Source organism: Octopus sinensis, unplaced genomic scaffold (assembly GCF_006345805.1).
Source record: "Octopus sinensis unplaced genomic scaffold, ASM634580v1 Contig17048, whole genome shotgun sequence".
NCBI classification, from domain to species: domain Eukaryota; kingdom Metazoa; phylum Mollusca; class Cephalopoda; order Octopoda; family Octopodidae; genus Octopus; species Octopus sinensis.
The window spans coordinates 5,001-21,464 of record NW_021834782.1 but is presented as its reverse complement, the minus strand read 5'-3'; the positions used below and the strand labels follow the sequence as shown (position 1 = coordinate 21,464).

At 35.5% G+C, this 16,464-nt stretch overlaps 1 protein-coding gene across 1 annotated transcript in view; it reads right to left on the bottom strand.

Annotated features, from left to right (window-relative positions):
• Nucleotides 1–12,878: 12,878 nt before the first annotated feature.
• Nucleotides 12,879–16,464, bottom strand: part of LOC115230994 (glutamate receptor ionotropic, kainate 2) — a gene marked incomplete at its 3' end in the record, with an annotated part of 4,275 nt that continues 689 nt past the window's right edge. The window contains exons 2-3 of the mRNA XM_029801088.2: nucleotides 14,320–14,517; nucleotides 12,879–13,212 (exon numbers count right to left, since the gene is read on the bottom strand). Coding sequence (XP_029656948.2) covers nucleotides 12,879–13,212; nucleotides 14,320–14,343 — 358 coding nt within the window. The remainder of the gene's footprint in view (nucleotides 13,213–14,319; nucleotides 14,518–16,464) is intronic.

Sequence of the window (16,464 nt, the reverse complement as noted above, 5' to 3'; positions counted from 1 at the left end):
ATATATATATATATATATATATAATATATATATATGGTATGTTTGTTACTAAACATCACTTACGTTAGTAATGTAGCACCACCGGTTTGAATGGTTCTGCACAGGTGTCGAAACCATAGTGATATCCGTGGGACAGCTGATGATGGGGGTATGACGGATTTTTAGTATAGCTGTTTTTGTATGCGCGGAATAGATTTCTAAGATATCTATGTGATTCATATATACACATGCACACACATACACAATATACACCCTACCAAAACATATGTACACATTTATACATGCATTTATGTACACACACACACATATATGTATATATATGCACACATATATCTGAGTACATAAGCGCACAGATATGGATATGTAAGGGGATATGCCTGAGTAGGCATGCGTCTGTGGAGTGTTAGGATATATTCGCATCGATCTATGTGCAGTTATACTCTTACATCTGTTGAAAATCATTCTTTTCTCCCTTGTCTTCAGAAATCAGTAACGGGTCCAGCAAATGAGCCATTGGTTTCCTGTAACTAAATACGCTGCCATTCACTAATTACGATATAAAATATATATAAAGAATAAAAATAAAATTGAAGAAACCTCTTTGATATCATCAATACTATTCTCAAAGATGCTGGTAGCCAAGCAAACTATTGTTCGTTATTTATCTAACACTCCTTAAGTCTAGTTCAAACGATCATGTCTTATATTCTGAACAATGCCCTTAACGGATGTTTCTGAAAGAGTAATAACATGTTGAATTAAGAAGTTTGTTTATGTGGATTCCGCTGGAATTATGAGATTCAACCTTGTCATCAATAAACAAAATTATGTACACAGAAATATTATAAAAGTTTCGACAAATAACAAATCGCCTACAGATATTCTCACAATCGTAGTAAAGAACAGCACATGTTATATGTTCTCATAAACGAGCAAACACGTGAACGATATAGTGCGTGTGTGTGTCTGTGTGTGTGTGTATGTGTGTGCGCACACACACACACACACACCACACACACAGACACACACAAGCGCATATTACATGGATAGGTCACATACGCTCAAACACATGTCTCTGTGAGCTTGTAAACGTTCAAGAATAGGTCATATATATATATGTATATATATATATAATGTGTGTGTGTGTATATATGTATATATATATATGTATATACACACATATGCATATATTTATATGTATATATATGTGTGTGTGTGTGTATATATGTATATATATGTATATACACACATATGCATATATTTATATGTATATATATACATGTGTGTATATGTATATATATGTATATAGATATATATACATACACATATATATATATATTATATATATACATATATATATATATATGTATATACGTATATATATGTATGTATATATAATATATATATATATATACACACACACATATATACCATGTGTATATATGTATACATATATATATATAATATATATATATATATATATTTGTGTGTATATATAATATATATATATATATGAATATATATATATATATTATATATATATATACACACACACATATATTATACACATATGTGTATATATGTATATATATATATATAATATATATATATATATATATATATATATAGATATACACACACACACGTATGCACGCACGCACACATACATGCATATGCATGTATAATACGTGTGTTTCTCTGCACTCGTCATATCCTCGATACCATTACAAGTGATTGTTAAAACAAAGCACGCATAAATAAGAATTATGATAGTTACAGTTGCACTGTATCACGTATCATCTTACTCTGTTCTGTATCTCCCCGAGTGAGATAATTGCAGTTCATGTGTAAATCAAGGGCTATGTTGCTGAGTGATTGATTGTGCTAGGTTTATAATTTTATATCAAGTAGAAAGGAGATTCATATAATAATAACACTACAGCACAAACTCTTTCACCATGACTATCTCTATCTCTCCTTATATATATATAAATTATATATATATATATATATATATAATATATATATAGATGAAATATATATTATATATGAAAATATTATATATATATAATATATATATATATATTATATATATATATATATATATAAACCAGCTTAGAGAAGAAGAAACGAAACGAAACCAACGAATCAATATATATATATGTATAATACTCACACACACACACATATGCATATATGTTCAAATATCTATGCAATTAAATACATATACACCGTGAGATACGTAAATTATCGCCATTTTTACTTTCAGTTTTGCGCATGCACATTATTTGTTTTGTTTTTGTCGACTACGTCCCATAGTACGGTCAGTTGCGCGCCATCTGTGAGAACAACAGCACTATGACGCAAGTCACTCTCCCAGAAATTTGGAAACGATGCGCTCCACTGATTGGCATTTGCGCTAAAAGCTCCAATGAGAATATTTCAGTGTATGGGTGACAATCTGATGATAGTGCAATTTGAGGACATATATCGAGAGTGATAAAAATCAAATATCCAGTCAACCTCAAGGTGTTTCGAGAGATCATTAGGGATGGTGACGTTATGGCTCCATTCCACTTCCCACACGGCCTCATCCTCATCCTCAACACGGAGGTCTACATCAAGTACCTGGAGGAGGTAATGCTGCTGCGGGTAAAGATGGCGGCGGCTGGAAAACCATATATCTGGCGACAGGACTCTGCACCATACTCTTTTTACTCTTTTACTTGTTTCAGTCATTTGACTGCGGCCATGCTGCAGCACCACCTTTAGTCGAGCAAATCGACCACCAGGACTTACTCATTGTAAGCCTAGTACTTATTCTATCGGTCTCTTTTGCCGAACCGCTAAGTTACGGGGACGTAAACACGCCAGCATCGGTTGTCAGGCGATGTTGGGGGGACAAACACAGACAACAAACACACACATACATATATATATACATATATACGACGGGCTTCTTTCAGTTTCCGTCTACCAAATCCACTCACAAGGCTTTGGTCGGCCCGAGGCTATAGTAGAAGACACCTGCCCAAGGTGCCACGCAGTGGGACTGAACACGGAATCATGTGGTTGGTAAGCAAGCTACTTACCACACAGCCACTCCTGCTCTTATATGCCACTCCTGTGGCATGTCACACAAGCAAGGGAACCCAGTCATAGCCGTTAGACAATTTCTGCGACCATATCACCCCTAAAATCTCGTCACCAAACTTCATAGACTGAAATCCACTTCATTATTATGTGTGGAGCACACTTGAGCGAGAAACCAACAAAACCCCTTGTAACACCAAAGATGAATTCAAGGCAAGGATTATGACAGCAGTCACCAAATTAAACAAGGAGATTGACAGAAGAGTTGCAGGAGGTTTTGGAGTCGGCTGGAGGCCGTGGTTGAAGCCAATGCCGATTTTATTGAATAAATTTACTCTTCAATATTTCAAGATATTTGTTTGAAATTTTGGTAAATATATGTTTGAAAATGAGATGCCAGTGTTATTTTCATATTTGCGTAATTTAAACGGCAGTTTATTCGACACACTCTGTACATACACGTATATACTGTGCACACAGGCACACAAAGACACACACACTCACACGCACACGTATATGCGAGTGTTTGAGTGTTTTTCTCTGTCTGTATGAGTTATGTGTGCGTTCTCGCCCGTGGTCGCATGCATATATTTGAATATACAAAGCTCAGTACACTCACATATGTGATGTGTTGTGTCGATGCGTACAGCAAATATGTAAACAGTCTACTGTGTTTAATCGCAGACGAGACCACTTCGCAGCAGGTGACAATGACGAAGGTGACAGCTTGGAACTCTCTCATTTAAAATGTATGATAATAGTAAAGTAAAAGATGGCTGACATGACGATATCTCACCATGGCCACAGATGTATATAAAAATAATTGAACGAATATATATAGATAAATAATGAATTAAAGTTAATCATTTTAAAGCTATACAATATTTACCGTTGTGCAAAGACAAAGTTGAGTGTAGAGTCAAATTTATAGTAAATTTGGCGATTCAAGTTTTGCTTATAGTTTAGTCAACTAGTAGAATGTGTGTATAGGTAGTGAGAGGAAACTTGAGCTTCCAGTGATCAAGATAATCGAACGGGTAGACAGACAGACAAAGAATAAGAATGAGAAAATCAATTTTGGTTTCCCCACTAAAAATTAATATTGAATAAAACAATAAAATATTATTCAATACTGTTAGATAAGAGGTGACGAGCTGGTATTATCGCAACGATGTTGGACAAAATGCTAATTGACATTTAATCCGACACTTTACATTAAGAGGTCAAATCCCGCAGAAAGCAAATTTGCTTCTCATTACTTTCGGATGGAAGAAAAAAAAAGTACCAGCTAAGTGCTGGAGTTGATGTAATCATCTTATACCATCCCTTCAAAATTTCCTGCCTTGAACCCTAAAACAGAACAGCGTCCCGTTCAGAGAAATGTGATCTTGGCATGGAAATCCGGAAACCTATTTCTTTACTACCCAAAAGGGGCTAAGCATAGAAGGGACAGACAAACAGATTAAGTCGATTACATCGACCCCAGTGCGTAACTGGTACTTAATTTATCGACCCCGAAAGGATGAAAGGCAAAGTCGACCTCGGCGGAATTTGAACTCAGAACGTAACGGCAGACGAAATACCTATTTCTTTACTACCCACAAGGGGCTAAACATAGAGGGGAAAAGATGAAAGGCAAAGTCGACCTCGGCGGAATTGGAACTCAGAACGTAACGGCAGACGAAATACCGCTTAGCATTTCGCCCGGCGTGCTAACGTTTCTGACAGCTCGGGAAACCAGCCGTTTGTAAAGTTGGGCTTGAGAAAAACGAGCTGGATGGAGTAAAAAAATGTTGTATTCAAAGCTGAATCCCTTAAGGTCCCTTACTTGGAGATTCGTAATAAACTTTTAGTTTTATTATGAATTTTCTTGTTTCAATCATAGAGAGCCGGCAACAGTTTTCATCAAATCGAACGGTAATATTGACTTAATAATTAGTTGCATTTTATATAATTTGTATGTATTCCTCTTTGCCGAATGCTACATCTATGGGAGGTAAACAATAATACTGGTACCAATCAATGTAAACGCATTCACACACACACACACACATCTATATGTACATGTGTATCTATGTATGATCTTATCCTTATTCATATAAATATATATATACATATATATGCATATATATGTATATATATATACTCATGTGTATATATATATATATGTATATATATATATATAATATATATATATATATATTTCTTTACTACCCACAAGGGGCTAAACACAGAGAGGACAAACAAGGACAGACAAAAAGATTAAGTCGATTATATCGACCCCAGGGCGTAACTGGTACTTAATTTATCGACCCCGAAAGGATGAAGGGCAAAGTAGACCTCGGCGGAATTTGAACTCTGAACGTAACGGCAGACGGAATACGGCTACGCATTTCGCCCGGCGTGCTAACGTTTCTGCCAGCTCGCCGCCTTTCATTTTATATATATATATATATATATATATATATATATATGTATATATGTATGTATGTATGTATGTATGTATGTATGTATGTATGTGTAGTTAGTTAATTTGGCTCAAAAGCAAATAGCAAGGCTGTATGTAGGGGGACATATGTAGGGGGATCCATGGAGTTAAGTACAGGGTGGTGTTCATGTAAAGAGTTCAGGCCACTTGAGGTCCAGGGAGGCTTTGAACAAAGCGGTCGTCGTCGGCATCTTCACCATCTCGTCTGGCAGCTTGTTCCACGGATCCGCAACCCGGACGAGAGGGAGAAAGCTCCTCTCCTTCGATTGAGATGAAATGTCGCACGTAGAGCTTTTCGGAATGACCCCGCAGCCGACGCTCTGGAGCCGGAGTGAAGAACAGCTCTTTCGAGAGGTTACACTTTCCGCTTATGATGTTGTGGGCGAGAATGAGATCACCACGGCGGCGGCGGTTTTTAAGAGAATAAAGGTCGAGCGTCCTCAGCCTTTCTTCGTAGGACAAATTTTGAGACCATGAACCATGCGGGTAGCCAGCTTCTGGACTCTTTCGAGATGCTGTATGTCTTTGAGGAGATAAGGAGAAGAGGCTTGAATCCCATACTCCAATATGGGTCTCACCAGCGTGACATAGAGTGGTAGAATATGGCTGCTGTGAGCATTCCGAATTGACCGTCGAATCAAAAACAGAATTCCGCGCGCTTTGTTGGCAGCATGGACGCACTGGGCGAAGGCGAAGAAGGCAAAAAGGAGGAATCCACCAAGATACCCAGGTCCTTTACCTTTATGTATGTATATATGCATGTATGTATGTATATATGCATGTATGTATGTATATGTATGTATGTATATATGCATATGTTATGTATGATATATGCAATGTATTGTATGTATATGTAGCATATTATATGTATGTATATATGCTGTATGTATATATATATATATTATACATATATATATATATATGTATATATAATGATCGGTCATTGTTACACAAAAAGAACGAATGCCTGCCAATCATGGTGAGCTGAAGATACCATACCAGTTCCTAGATTCACCCACAGTATCTAACATACAAGACGCATTTGTAAAAGAACTGTGGTAAAAGGTTCTTTCAATAGCGATGTTCTAGCCTTTATATTTTTGTATAAGTGTATGCATTACATTATATATTTGCGCATATATGCATTTATTTTTACGTCTGCATATATTTATGTAAATATACGTATGAATTTAGGAACAAACATGATCATTACCGACTTGGTAATTAGTGACACTATTGCTTGTTTATGAGCTGAAAAGTCGAGACGTCTGCCCCCGCAGTCGAAAATATGAACTCTACAATTTCAGCTCTCTCAGTAAGTATAGATTATATAAATTACAGTGTCAGGAGCACAGGTGGTTTTCTTAATGCTTAAGACAGTGTCTACTTTCAGTAGGTGTTTTCAATTATGCGATGTTGCAACATCTTATAGATGTAACAATGAGTGAGATTCGAACTGATGGCTATATGATGTGTTTACTTAATTATAACCCTTTGATGTATCTGAGGTTTTCATTCTGAAGAGAAAGAAAGATAGAAAGAATCTTTATTCATTTGTTTCAGTTCATTCATGTGGGACATGTTAAATTAGTATTTATACAGGAAATATATAAGACTAGCAGTATCGCCCGGCGTTGCTCGGGTTTGTAAGGGAAATAACTATATAAGCATTTTTAGAGAGTTACTTCCCTTATATAATAACAAAAAATGCATTAAAAATGGGAAAAAATGATGTTAATTTTTTTTTAAATCGTAGATTCATTGTAGACGCGCGCTAATACCCAGAAGGGCTCGATATGAATCCCGACTATAAGATACCCGCTTTTGGTTAAACTGCACCGCAAAATGTGGGAGTAGTTAGGAATCTAAATCGTAGGAGACAGACACTCACACAACTTCACTTTTATATATAAAGATATGTTAAAACTTCGATCTCGCTGGCTGTTTCCTATCTAGGTCGATGAAATAAATAACCAGTCAATTATTGGGCTAATTGTAATGGACTAAGACCCCGAGCTGGCAGAATCGTTAGCACGCCGGGCGAAGTGTGTAGCCGTATTTCGTCTGCCGTTACGTTCTGAGTTCAAATTCCGCCGAGGACGACTTTGCTTTTCATCCTTTCGGGGTCGATGAATTAAGTACCAGTTACGCACTGGAGTCGATATAATCGGCTTAATCCGTTTGTCTGTCCTTGTTTGTCCCCTCTATATTTAACCCCTTGTGAGCAATGAAGAAATAAAATATTGCTTGCGTTGTGTCTAAATTAGAAACCAATGCAAAAATTTTAGCTAACCGGAAATTATATTTTTCTTCTCTGGTCGCAAAATTTTGCATGTAGACAGGCGTTGAGCTGACAGAATCACTAAGCACGCCGAGGAAAATGCTTAGTGACGTTTTGGCAACATAGTGGCATTTTGGTAACGTAAAGATTTTATCAAAATCGAAATGGTTGTTGTTGTTGTTGCTAAAGTGGTGAGCTGCAAGAATCGTTAGCACGCCAAGCAAAATGCTTAGCGTTATTTCGTCCGTCTTTACGTTCCGAGTTCAAATTCCGCCGAGATCAACTTTGCCTTTTATTCTTTCGGGGTCGATAAAATGAGTACCAGTTGAGTACTGATGTCGATTAAATTGACTTAACCCCTCCCCCTAATGTGCTGGCCTTGTACCAAAATTTGAAGCCACATGTTTATGCGGTGGAAAGTATTTTGGAATTCTAAAATTCCATGCAGTAAAGATAGATCTGTTTTACAATCGTTTGATTGTAAGTCAGCAGTTAAACTTTACGAACTACGTGAACATTAATAACTCAAGGAAAGATTTATCATTGTCATTTTATTCTATACATTATTTCATAAATTGAGTAAAAGTGTTTTTTTCTTTTATATCCTTCTTTAATAATACTTATAGCGATGAAATTATGTCCATTCTCTAGTGCCATGTATCTAGAGAGAAACTACTGCAAAATACCTAAAGACATCCACTTAGTTGTTATGAGAAGTGACTCTTAGTCTTTCTATAATTTATATGACCGAAGATGGAGGTCAAACTGGTATGCAGTGTTATTATGTTCAGCGAACGTCGCTAGACACTACATAATAATCACTATCAATTCCCAAACATAAATGTCACTTAATTTTTTATATATTTCTCATAGTCATAAGTGTTCTAATATCAACATATTTATTATTCAAGTGAAGCTTGGTGCATATTTAATTTAGTTCGCAATTCAAAGAATTCATATTTCATTATATTTCACACTTAACAATTTCATCAAAAGACACATTCTCAGTACTTGTTCCCTGCTATCTGTCCATATTAAAATGGTGACAAATTGGAACGAGAAAACAATTTCATATTATTTACGCGAAATTCTGTATGTCGGTATGTTCGTTCGCAAGAACTAACGCACAAATACATACTAGACAAAAGGCAAGTATACGTACATGCGAGAACAGATCTTTTAATGATGAATTTCAAACGAAGAATTTTATTACAAATTACTCACGAAGAAGTAATTAACAATATTTCCTTACGACTGAGCGCAATATAGTTGCAATAGGAAATTCAGACAAATCAAGTATTCGAGGAAATTCAAAGAGACTTTTCTAAAATATCACAATTTATAAACACATTCATCCACACATACAGACACACACATGAAAGCGCGCGCAGGTACGCACTCGCCTGCAGACATACACAAGAACGTGTATATATATATATATACACATATATATAACATATATATGAACGTATATATATATACACATATACAATATATGATGTATATATACAAATATATATATATATGAAAGTATATACATATATATAAATGTAATATATATGTATACATATATACATATATATATTTACATATATATACATATATTATATGAATGTATATATATATATATATATATATATATATATATATATTATATATATAATATATATATAATGTACACATATATATATACTTTAATATATATATATAATATATAATAATATATATATATAATGTAACATATATATATACTTTAATATATATATATATATATATAATATATATATATATTATATAAGGTACAAATATAATATACTTATATATATATATATATCTTATATATATATATAATATAATGTTACACATATATATATACTTTATATATATATATATATAATTATAATAATGTACACATATATATATACTTTAATATAATATATATTATATATATATATACATGCATATAGAATATATATGTGTGTGTAGTTTTCGATCTCTGTTTGTTACAACAAATATTTGGTGCTTGTTGGGGGTAGGTGTTGGTCATCTGAAAAGGGAATACATTGTGCACGATTTAAGTTTTAATCGCAGAAACGTTTTCCAGCAAAAAAATACACAACCGTCCTTTCAAACCAATTCCTTGTAATTTCGGCGATCCGGATATCATGTTGATGGTTATTGTTGCTTTCGTAGTTTCTTCGGTTCCGAGTCAAAAACACAAGACTTAGCAGAGGAGTACCTGCGCATTCTTCCATCACCTGAGCATCTGAATTGTTCATTGGTGCAACGTTTTAAGGTGTGCTTGTACCTGGCTAAGGAGTGAGTTTACTCGGACAACAGTTAATTTCAAACACATGCACTATATATATATACATATATATGTGTGTATATATATGTATATGTGTGTATATATATGTGTATATATATGTATATGTGTGTATATATATATGTGTGTATATATATATATGTATATATATGTGTGTATATTTTATATATATATGTGTATATATATATGTGTATATATATGTGTATTATATATATGCATATATATATATATATATATATATATATGCATGTATATATATATATATGCATGTATATATATATATGCATGTATATATATATATGCATGTATATATATATATATATATATATGCATGTATATATATATATGCATGTATATATATATATATATGCATGTATATTATATATATATATATATGCATGTATATATATATATGCATGTATATATATATATGCATGTATGTATATATATATGTATAATTGCAGTAACAGTGAAATGTGATGTATCCATACATGCACACAAGCCTATCTATATAAATATATATACATATATGAAAAAGAGAGAAAGAGAAATGGTGAAGAAATAATTAAAATAAGGTTCCTTTGTTTTCATGAAATGGCAGCCTGAAATTTTTTTAATGTTTCGTTGTTGATTTTTTAAAACATACAAAGAGAGGAGAGAATACAGAACAAATATATGAAAAACAGACAAAAAAAGCAAGCAATCAAGCAAATATGTTAAGGTTGGTTGTTGTTGTTGTTGTTGTTTTTCTTGTTTTTCTTATATTTATAACGATTAGTAGGATGACAAAGGATATAAATATATGAATTAGTGACATTCATGCATAATTTAAAGGATTAGTAAGAGAGTTAAAGTGAAATGTCTCCGACCGGAATTCGAAACCTCGTTGTCTTTTTAATGTTTTATGAATTTGTAACAGTGTGTTAAAACAATGAAGTCCTTCTCACAATATGAAGTCTTTCTGAGACGGTTTAAGATAAAGTGAATATTTGGCGAAAGAAAAATTTCTTTCATTATTCAATATATATATATTTTTAATACTTTTGTCGTAGTAGTAAGTTCAGCCTAGGTAACTGATTTCAGAGCATCCGGTGTAAGATATACTTGGCCACGGCACCTGACCTGAATGCTTGCAACGGTGTTTTGCCCACCAAAAGTAACGATGTACTGCAAGTCAGTGATGTTAAACCGAGTGACAGATTAGATCAGTGGTTCCTAAACATTTTAGAGTCGAGATCCACTATTTATCACACCAGGTTATGACGACCCACTTATGTCTTGAACTATCTCGATAGACAGCAGCTAATCAAATCTAATGCGTAATTTTATAACTTTTTGCGACCCACTATTATTATTATGTTCGTCCTTCGGTTCGAAGATGACCAACTGACATCATCTGATGGAACTTCCGCCATGAGACCGGAGGTGGCTGGTGAGGCCAATCCGGGCAAGGAAGCCCCTCCCACAGGTGGGGCAGAAGTGGGTAGGGGCCGTGCTACTGGTGCAGGCGGCTCTGGCTTTACGCATCTGACGTTTCTGCTCCGCTGACCGAATCCGTCCCTCCTCGGCTGTCCCTGCTCCCACGGTGATTGCGCTGCGCCAGGATGAGCGGTTGGCAGCAAGTGTCTCCCAGGTCTCTGTTCCGATGGAGAAGTCTTTGAGAGAGACCTTGAGACTATCCTTGTAGCGCTTCTTCTGCCCTCCGACTTTGCGCCTGCCCTGGCCGAGTTTTGCGACCCACTAAGATTCCGTTCGCGCCCCATCTGTGGGTTGCGACTAATAGTTTGGAAACCACTGGGTTAGATAATATCACCTACGTATAGAAGAGACCCATCTGACAGATTTTCAAAGCGTTTCCATCTACTAACGGAGCACGCTATGGGAAAATTCGTTGAACATTCTTTTTGAAATTTTCACACATTCACTTGTACAGATTAAACTATGTAAAATGTTAGAGAGAAAAAACTTTTGTTTCTTGCAATACATACCAATACATAGATCTAAAGAAAAAAAAAATTTCAGGAGCACTTAAGATACCACTGTGCCTCTCTAATTTAATATTTTGTGGTGTGGGCCCCTAAAAATCTTATATGGGCCCTCGGGCATCGTACGAACCCCGGTTAAGAAACACCACTTTAGCTGTACGCTGTAAATTATAATAGAATGTTTAGCAATCTTAAGTATTTGATTTAAGGAATTAATCCACAAGAACACTAAGAGAAGAGTTGTTTATCGTTCAGAGGTACAATACTGTCGGAAGAAAATTGTTTGGAATATACGCTTTGCATTCCTTGATAATTAATTGCAGTTACGTAACAAGATTGAAGTTACTACAACGAGGATCCGAAAAGCGGTCGTCAATACATGCCTCTGGGAGCTTACATTCGACTTTACAAGTACTTGCGTTCTACTAACGACATACCAAATATGATATTATTAATAGAATTGGAGAGAAAACTACTGGTGGTTAGTTTTGACAAAATCCAATACAAAGGAAGATAAATTTAAAAAGGGGAAATATATATATAATGTGCTGTGATAAAAAGAAATATGCATAAAATTTCGGCCCGAACTCTTCATTTTTAGATGGAGGGCTCTGCCGTTTTGAATTGAAAAATGACCAAAATTATTATGTATAAAGGAAAAGGGAATCAAGGAACCAAAAACTGAAAGGTAATAAAATGTCGAACGCTTACCTTGCTGCATAAGGCAACCTATGGTAAACCACAAACTATTTAGAACAGTGAATTGATTATCCAGTTCGTCCGATCCGGATTCATACCACTCGTAGGGACTTAGCCTCGCAATAATGTAGAGCATAAAACTGACAACAAGGTAGGCGGCGATGATATATACCCATACCTCCGAAGTAAGAGGAGAGAGGAACGAGAATAACTTGGGTGGTTTTTTCATCGGCTTCTTGTATAATATGGTGATGCCGAGGTTCAAGAATGGTTTTGTGAAGTCGATAACTTTTTCGCGTTTGTATGTAATAGACATACCAGCAACAGCTAACTCAGCTTTCTGAAATGTAATGAATTCGATGCAAATATTACATTACATATATATATATATTACAATATTACAAATATTACATATATCAGCGGTGTTGCTCCAGCATGGCCGCAGCCTTCGAGCTGAAACATTTTTAAGGATTTAAGGATATGCATTTTTTTTATTACCCGCAAGGGGCCAACAAAGAGGGGACACCACAATCTGATTTGGGGTCAGATGAACGAATGATTACAGAAAAAAGATGACATTAAAAATATTACATATATGCAGTTGTACTTACAGACGTGCATGTAAAAGATATATGCGTATACACAGATACACACTCACACATACACAGACACACACAGACACGCACATATATATTTGCATATATATATTTATATGTGTATATATAGAATTTATAATTTCAATGGAGGCAATACTAGCGGAAAACTCTACAGAAAATTGTATAAATGATAGATCATTAGCCACTACACACATTTTTTTCTCTTTGTTTCTCTCCTTGTTTTTTGTGTGTACCTTTCTGTAGAAGAGCGTAGGCTCGAAACGTAAAAGACTTTTTTCTATTCCTGAGCGTTATACTAATACATCTGTTTGTTTTGTACACCACCTGTCTTCATCTTTTGTTTTTTCGTATACTTTCCCTATATATATATTATATATATATATATATATATATAACGGGAAGCTTTATGAAAATAAACAAAAGACGAAGGCAGGTGGAGTACAAACAAACAATTGTATTAGTATGGCGCTCAGGAATATAAATAAAGCAGGTCTTTTACGTTTCGAGCCTACGCTCTTCAACAGAAAGATACACAGAAAAGAAACACTGAGAGAAACAAGGAGAGAAAAAAAAATTGCGTGCAGAAGCTAGCGATTCAACATATACACACACAATCACACACACACACGCATATTTATATTTTGTATATGTGTTTGTGTGTCATTTAGTAGCTAGATTGATACATAGACAGACAGAGAGATGATAGACGGATGAAATATATAAACAGATATCTATAGAGACAATTAGATATAGACAGAGACAGAGAGAGACAGTCAGACAGAGAGAGAGAGAGAGAGAGAGAGAGATGATTATTTGCATCGGTCACTTACTCTCTCGATAAGCTCTCCGACCATTCCGTTCCATTTGCCGGTTACTGGGTCCTCTCCACCATATTGACCATCCTTCACGATGGAAATAGTGTAATTAAAATGAAGCTCCTCTGCAATAGCATTCAGCAGGTCTATGGCAAAACCTTCATACTCAACAGTGCCATCGGGGGCAGTTTTGTTACCCACATACGGAAGTTCCTTGAAAAAAAAACCAAAAAAAAACAGTAATTATTAGTCATTTTCATATTATTCATATTTGAAAGTTGGATTATTTTGTGTATGCGCGCGTATTGAATGTTGGTGCTTGTGCGTGTGTACGTATCTGCGTGTGTGATAGATAGATACGTAGTTAGATAGGTAGATACAGAGAGAGAGACATGGATGGATGGATAGATGGATAGATATATAGAGAAAGACAGAGAGAGATGGATGGATGGATAGATAGATAGATAGAAACAGGTAGAGACAGACACAGATAAACAAATAGATACATACATTGATAGATAGAAAGAGAGAGAGAGAGATGGATGGATAGATAGATAGGTAGGTAGGTAGAGAGAGAGATGGATGGATGGATAGATAGATATATATATGTAGAGAGACAGACACAGACAGATTGACAAATAGATAGATAGATAGATACATTGATAGATAGGTAGAGAGAGAGATGGATGGATAGATAGATAGGTAGGTAGAGAGAGAGAGAGATGGATGGATGGATATATAGATAGATAGAAACATGTAGAGAGACAGACAAATAGATATATAGATACATTGATAGATGGATAGGTAGAGAGAGAGAGATGGATGGATGGATAGATAGGTAGGTAGGTAGGTAGAGAGAGAGAGGATGGATGGATATATAGATAGAAACACGTAGAGAGACAGACAGACAGACACATAGATAGATAAGTTTCTTTATTGGCCACACAGGGCTGCATACAGATGGGACAATTTACAAGGTAGAGCTTTTCTTTTGGGGGATGAAAAAAAAAAAAACAAAAGAAACAAAAAAAAGGTGGCGTAGGTTTTCGATCAAAAGGGATCGTAAAAGGGGAAAAAAGAACAAAAAATAAAAGAAAAGAAAAGAAAAGAAAAAAAAGAAGAAAGGGGAAAAAAAGGGGAAGAGGAGAGAGATAGATACGTTGATAGATAGATAGATTTTCATCAGGCAATATAAACAGGTTTTTGCTGGGAATGTTTGGGGAAATGCGTGCGCGCGTTTCGTGTTGGAATGAGAGTGAAGGCAGAGAGATAGAGATTCGGAAGACAGAAAGGGAGATAACCAGTCAGGGAGAGATTGACACTGAGAAAAAGAGCTAGGGTGGGAGAGTGTGTGTGACAGAGAAATTGAGGGAATGAAATATGTGAAATCCGTCTAATGTTTTTCGAGTTGCATCAATATGTCAGTTTGTAGGCGTGGCTGTGTGGTAAGAAGCTTGCTTCTCAGCCACATGGTTTCGGGTTCAATCCCTCTGCATGGCCCGCCCCTTGGGCAAGTGTCTTCTACCATAGACTTGGTCCGATCAATGCCTTGTTAGTGGATTTTGTAGACGGAAACTAAAAGAAGCCCGTCATATATATATATGTGTGTGTGTATGAGTTTGATTGTGTGTGTGCGCACGTGCGTCTGTTTGTCCTTTCTCCAACGCTTGGTAACCGGTGTTGGTTTGTTCACAGTCCCACAACTTAGCTGTTCGGCAATCATAAATCGGTAGAATAAGCACCAGGTTTTTAAAATATATGAATAACGATTACCGGTGTTGAGTCATGGGACTAAAAATTTTCAGGTGGTGCCCCAGCTTAGCCGCAGTATAAAGGCTTACATAAGTAAAAGAAATTACGGAGATGTACTTGCATAGCAAGTGAATTGATCTGAGATCGTGTGCTGAAACGAAAACAATTGCAGCGTGGAAGGTGTTTGTAAGCCATTTAAGAAACACACAAAAGCCGTTCGATTCACTTCAACATTTATGTTTAACTAGCAGTATCGCCCGGCGTTGCTCGGGTTTGTAAGGGAAATAACTATATAAGCATTTTTAGAGAGTTACTTCCCTTATAGATATCAATTCGGGCTTTTTTAGCCATTTCTGTTTTGGTGTCTTCAAGCCATGAAGTCGTTGTTCTAAAAGAACGCTGGTCTCC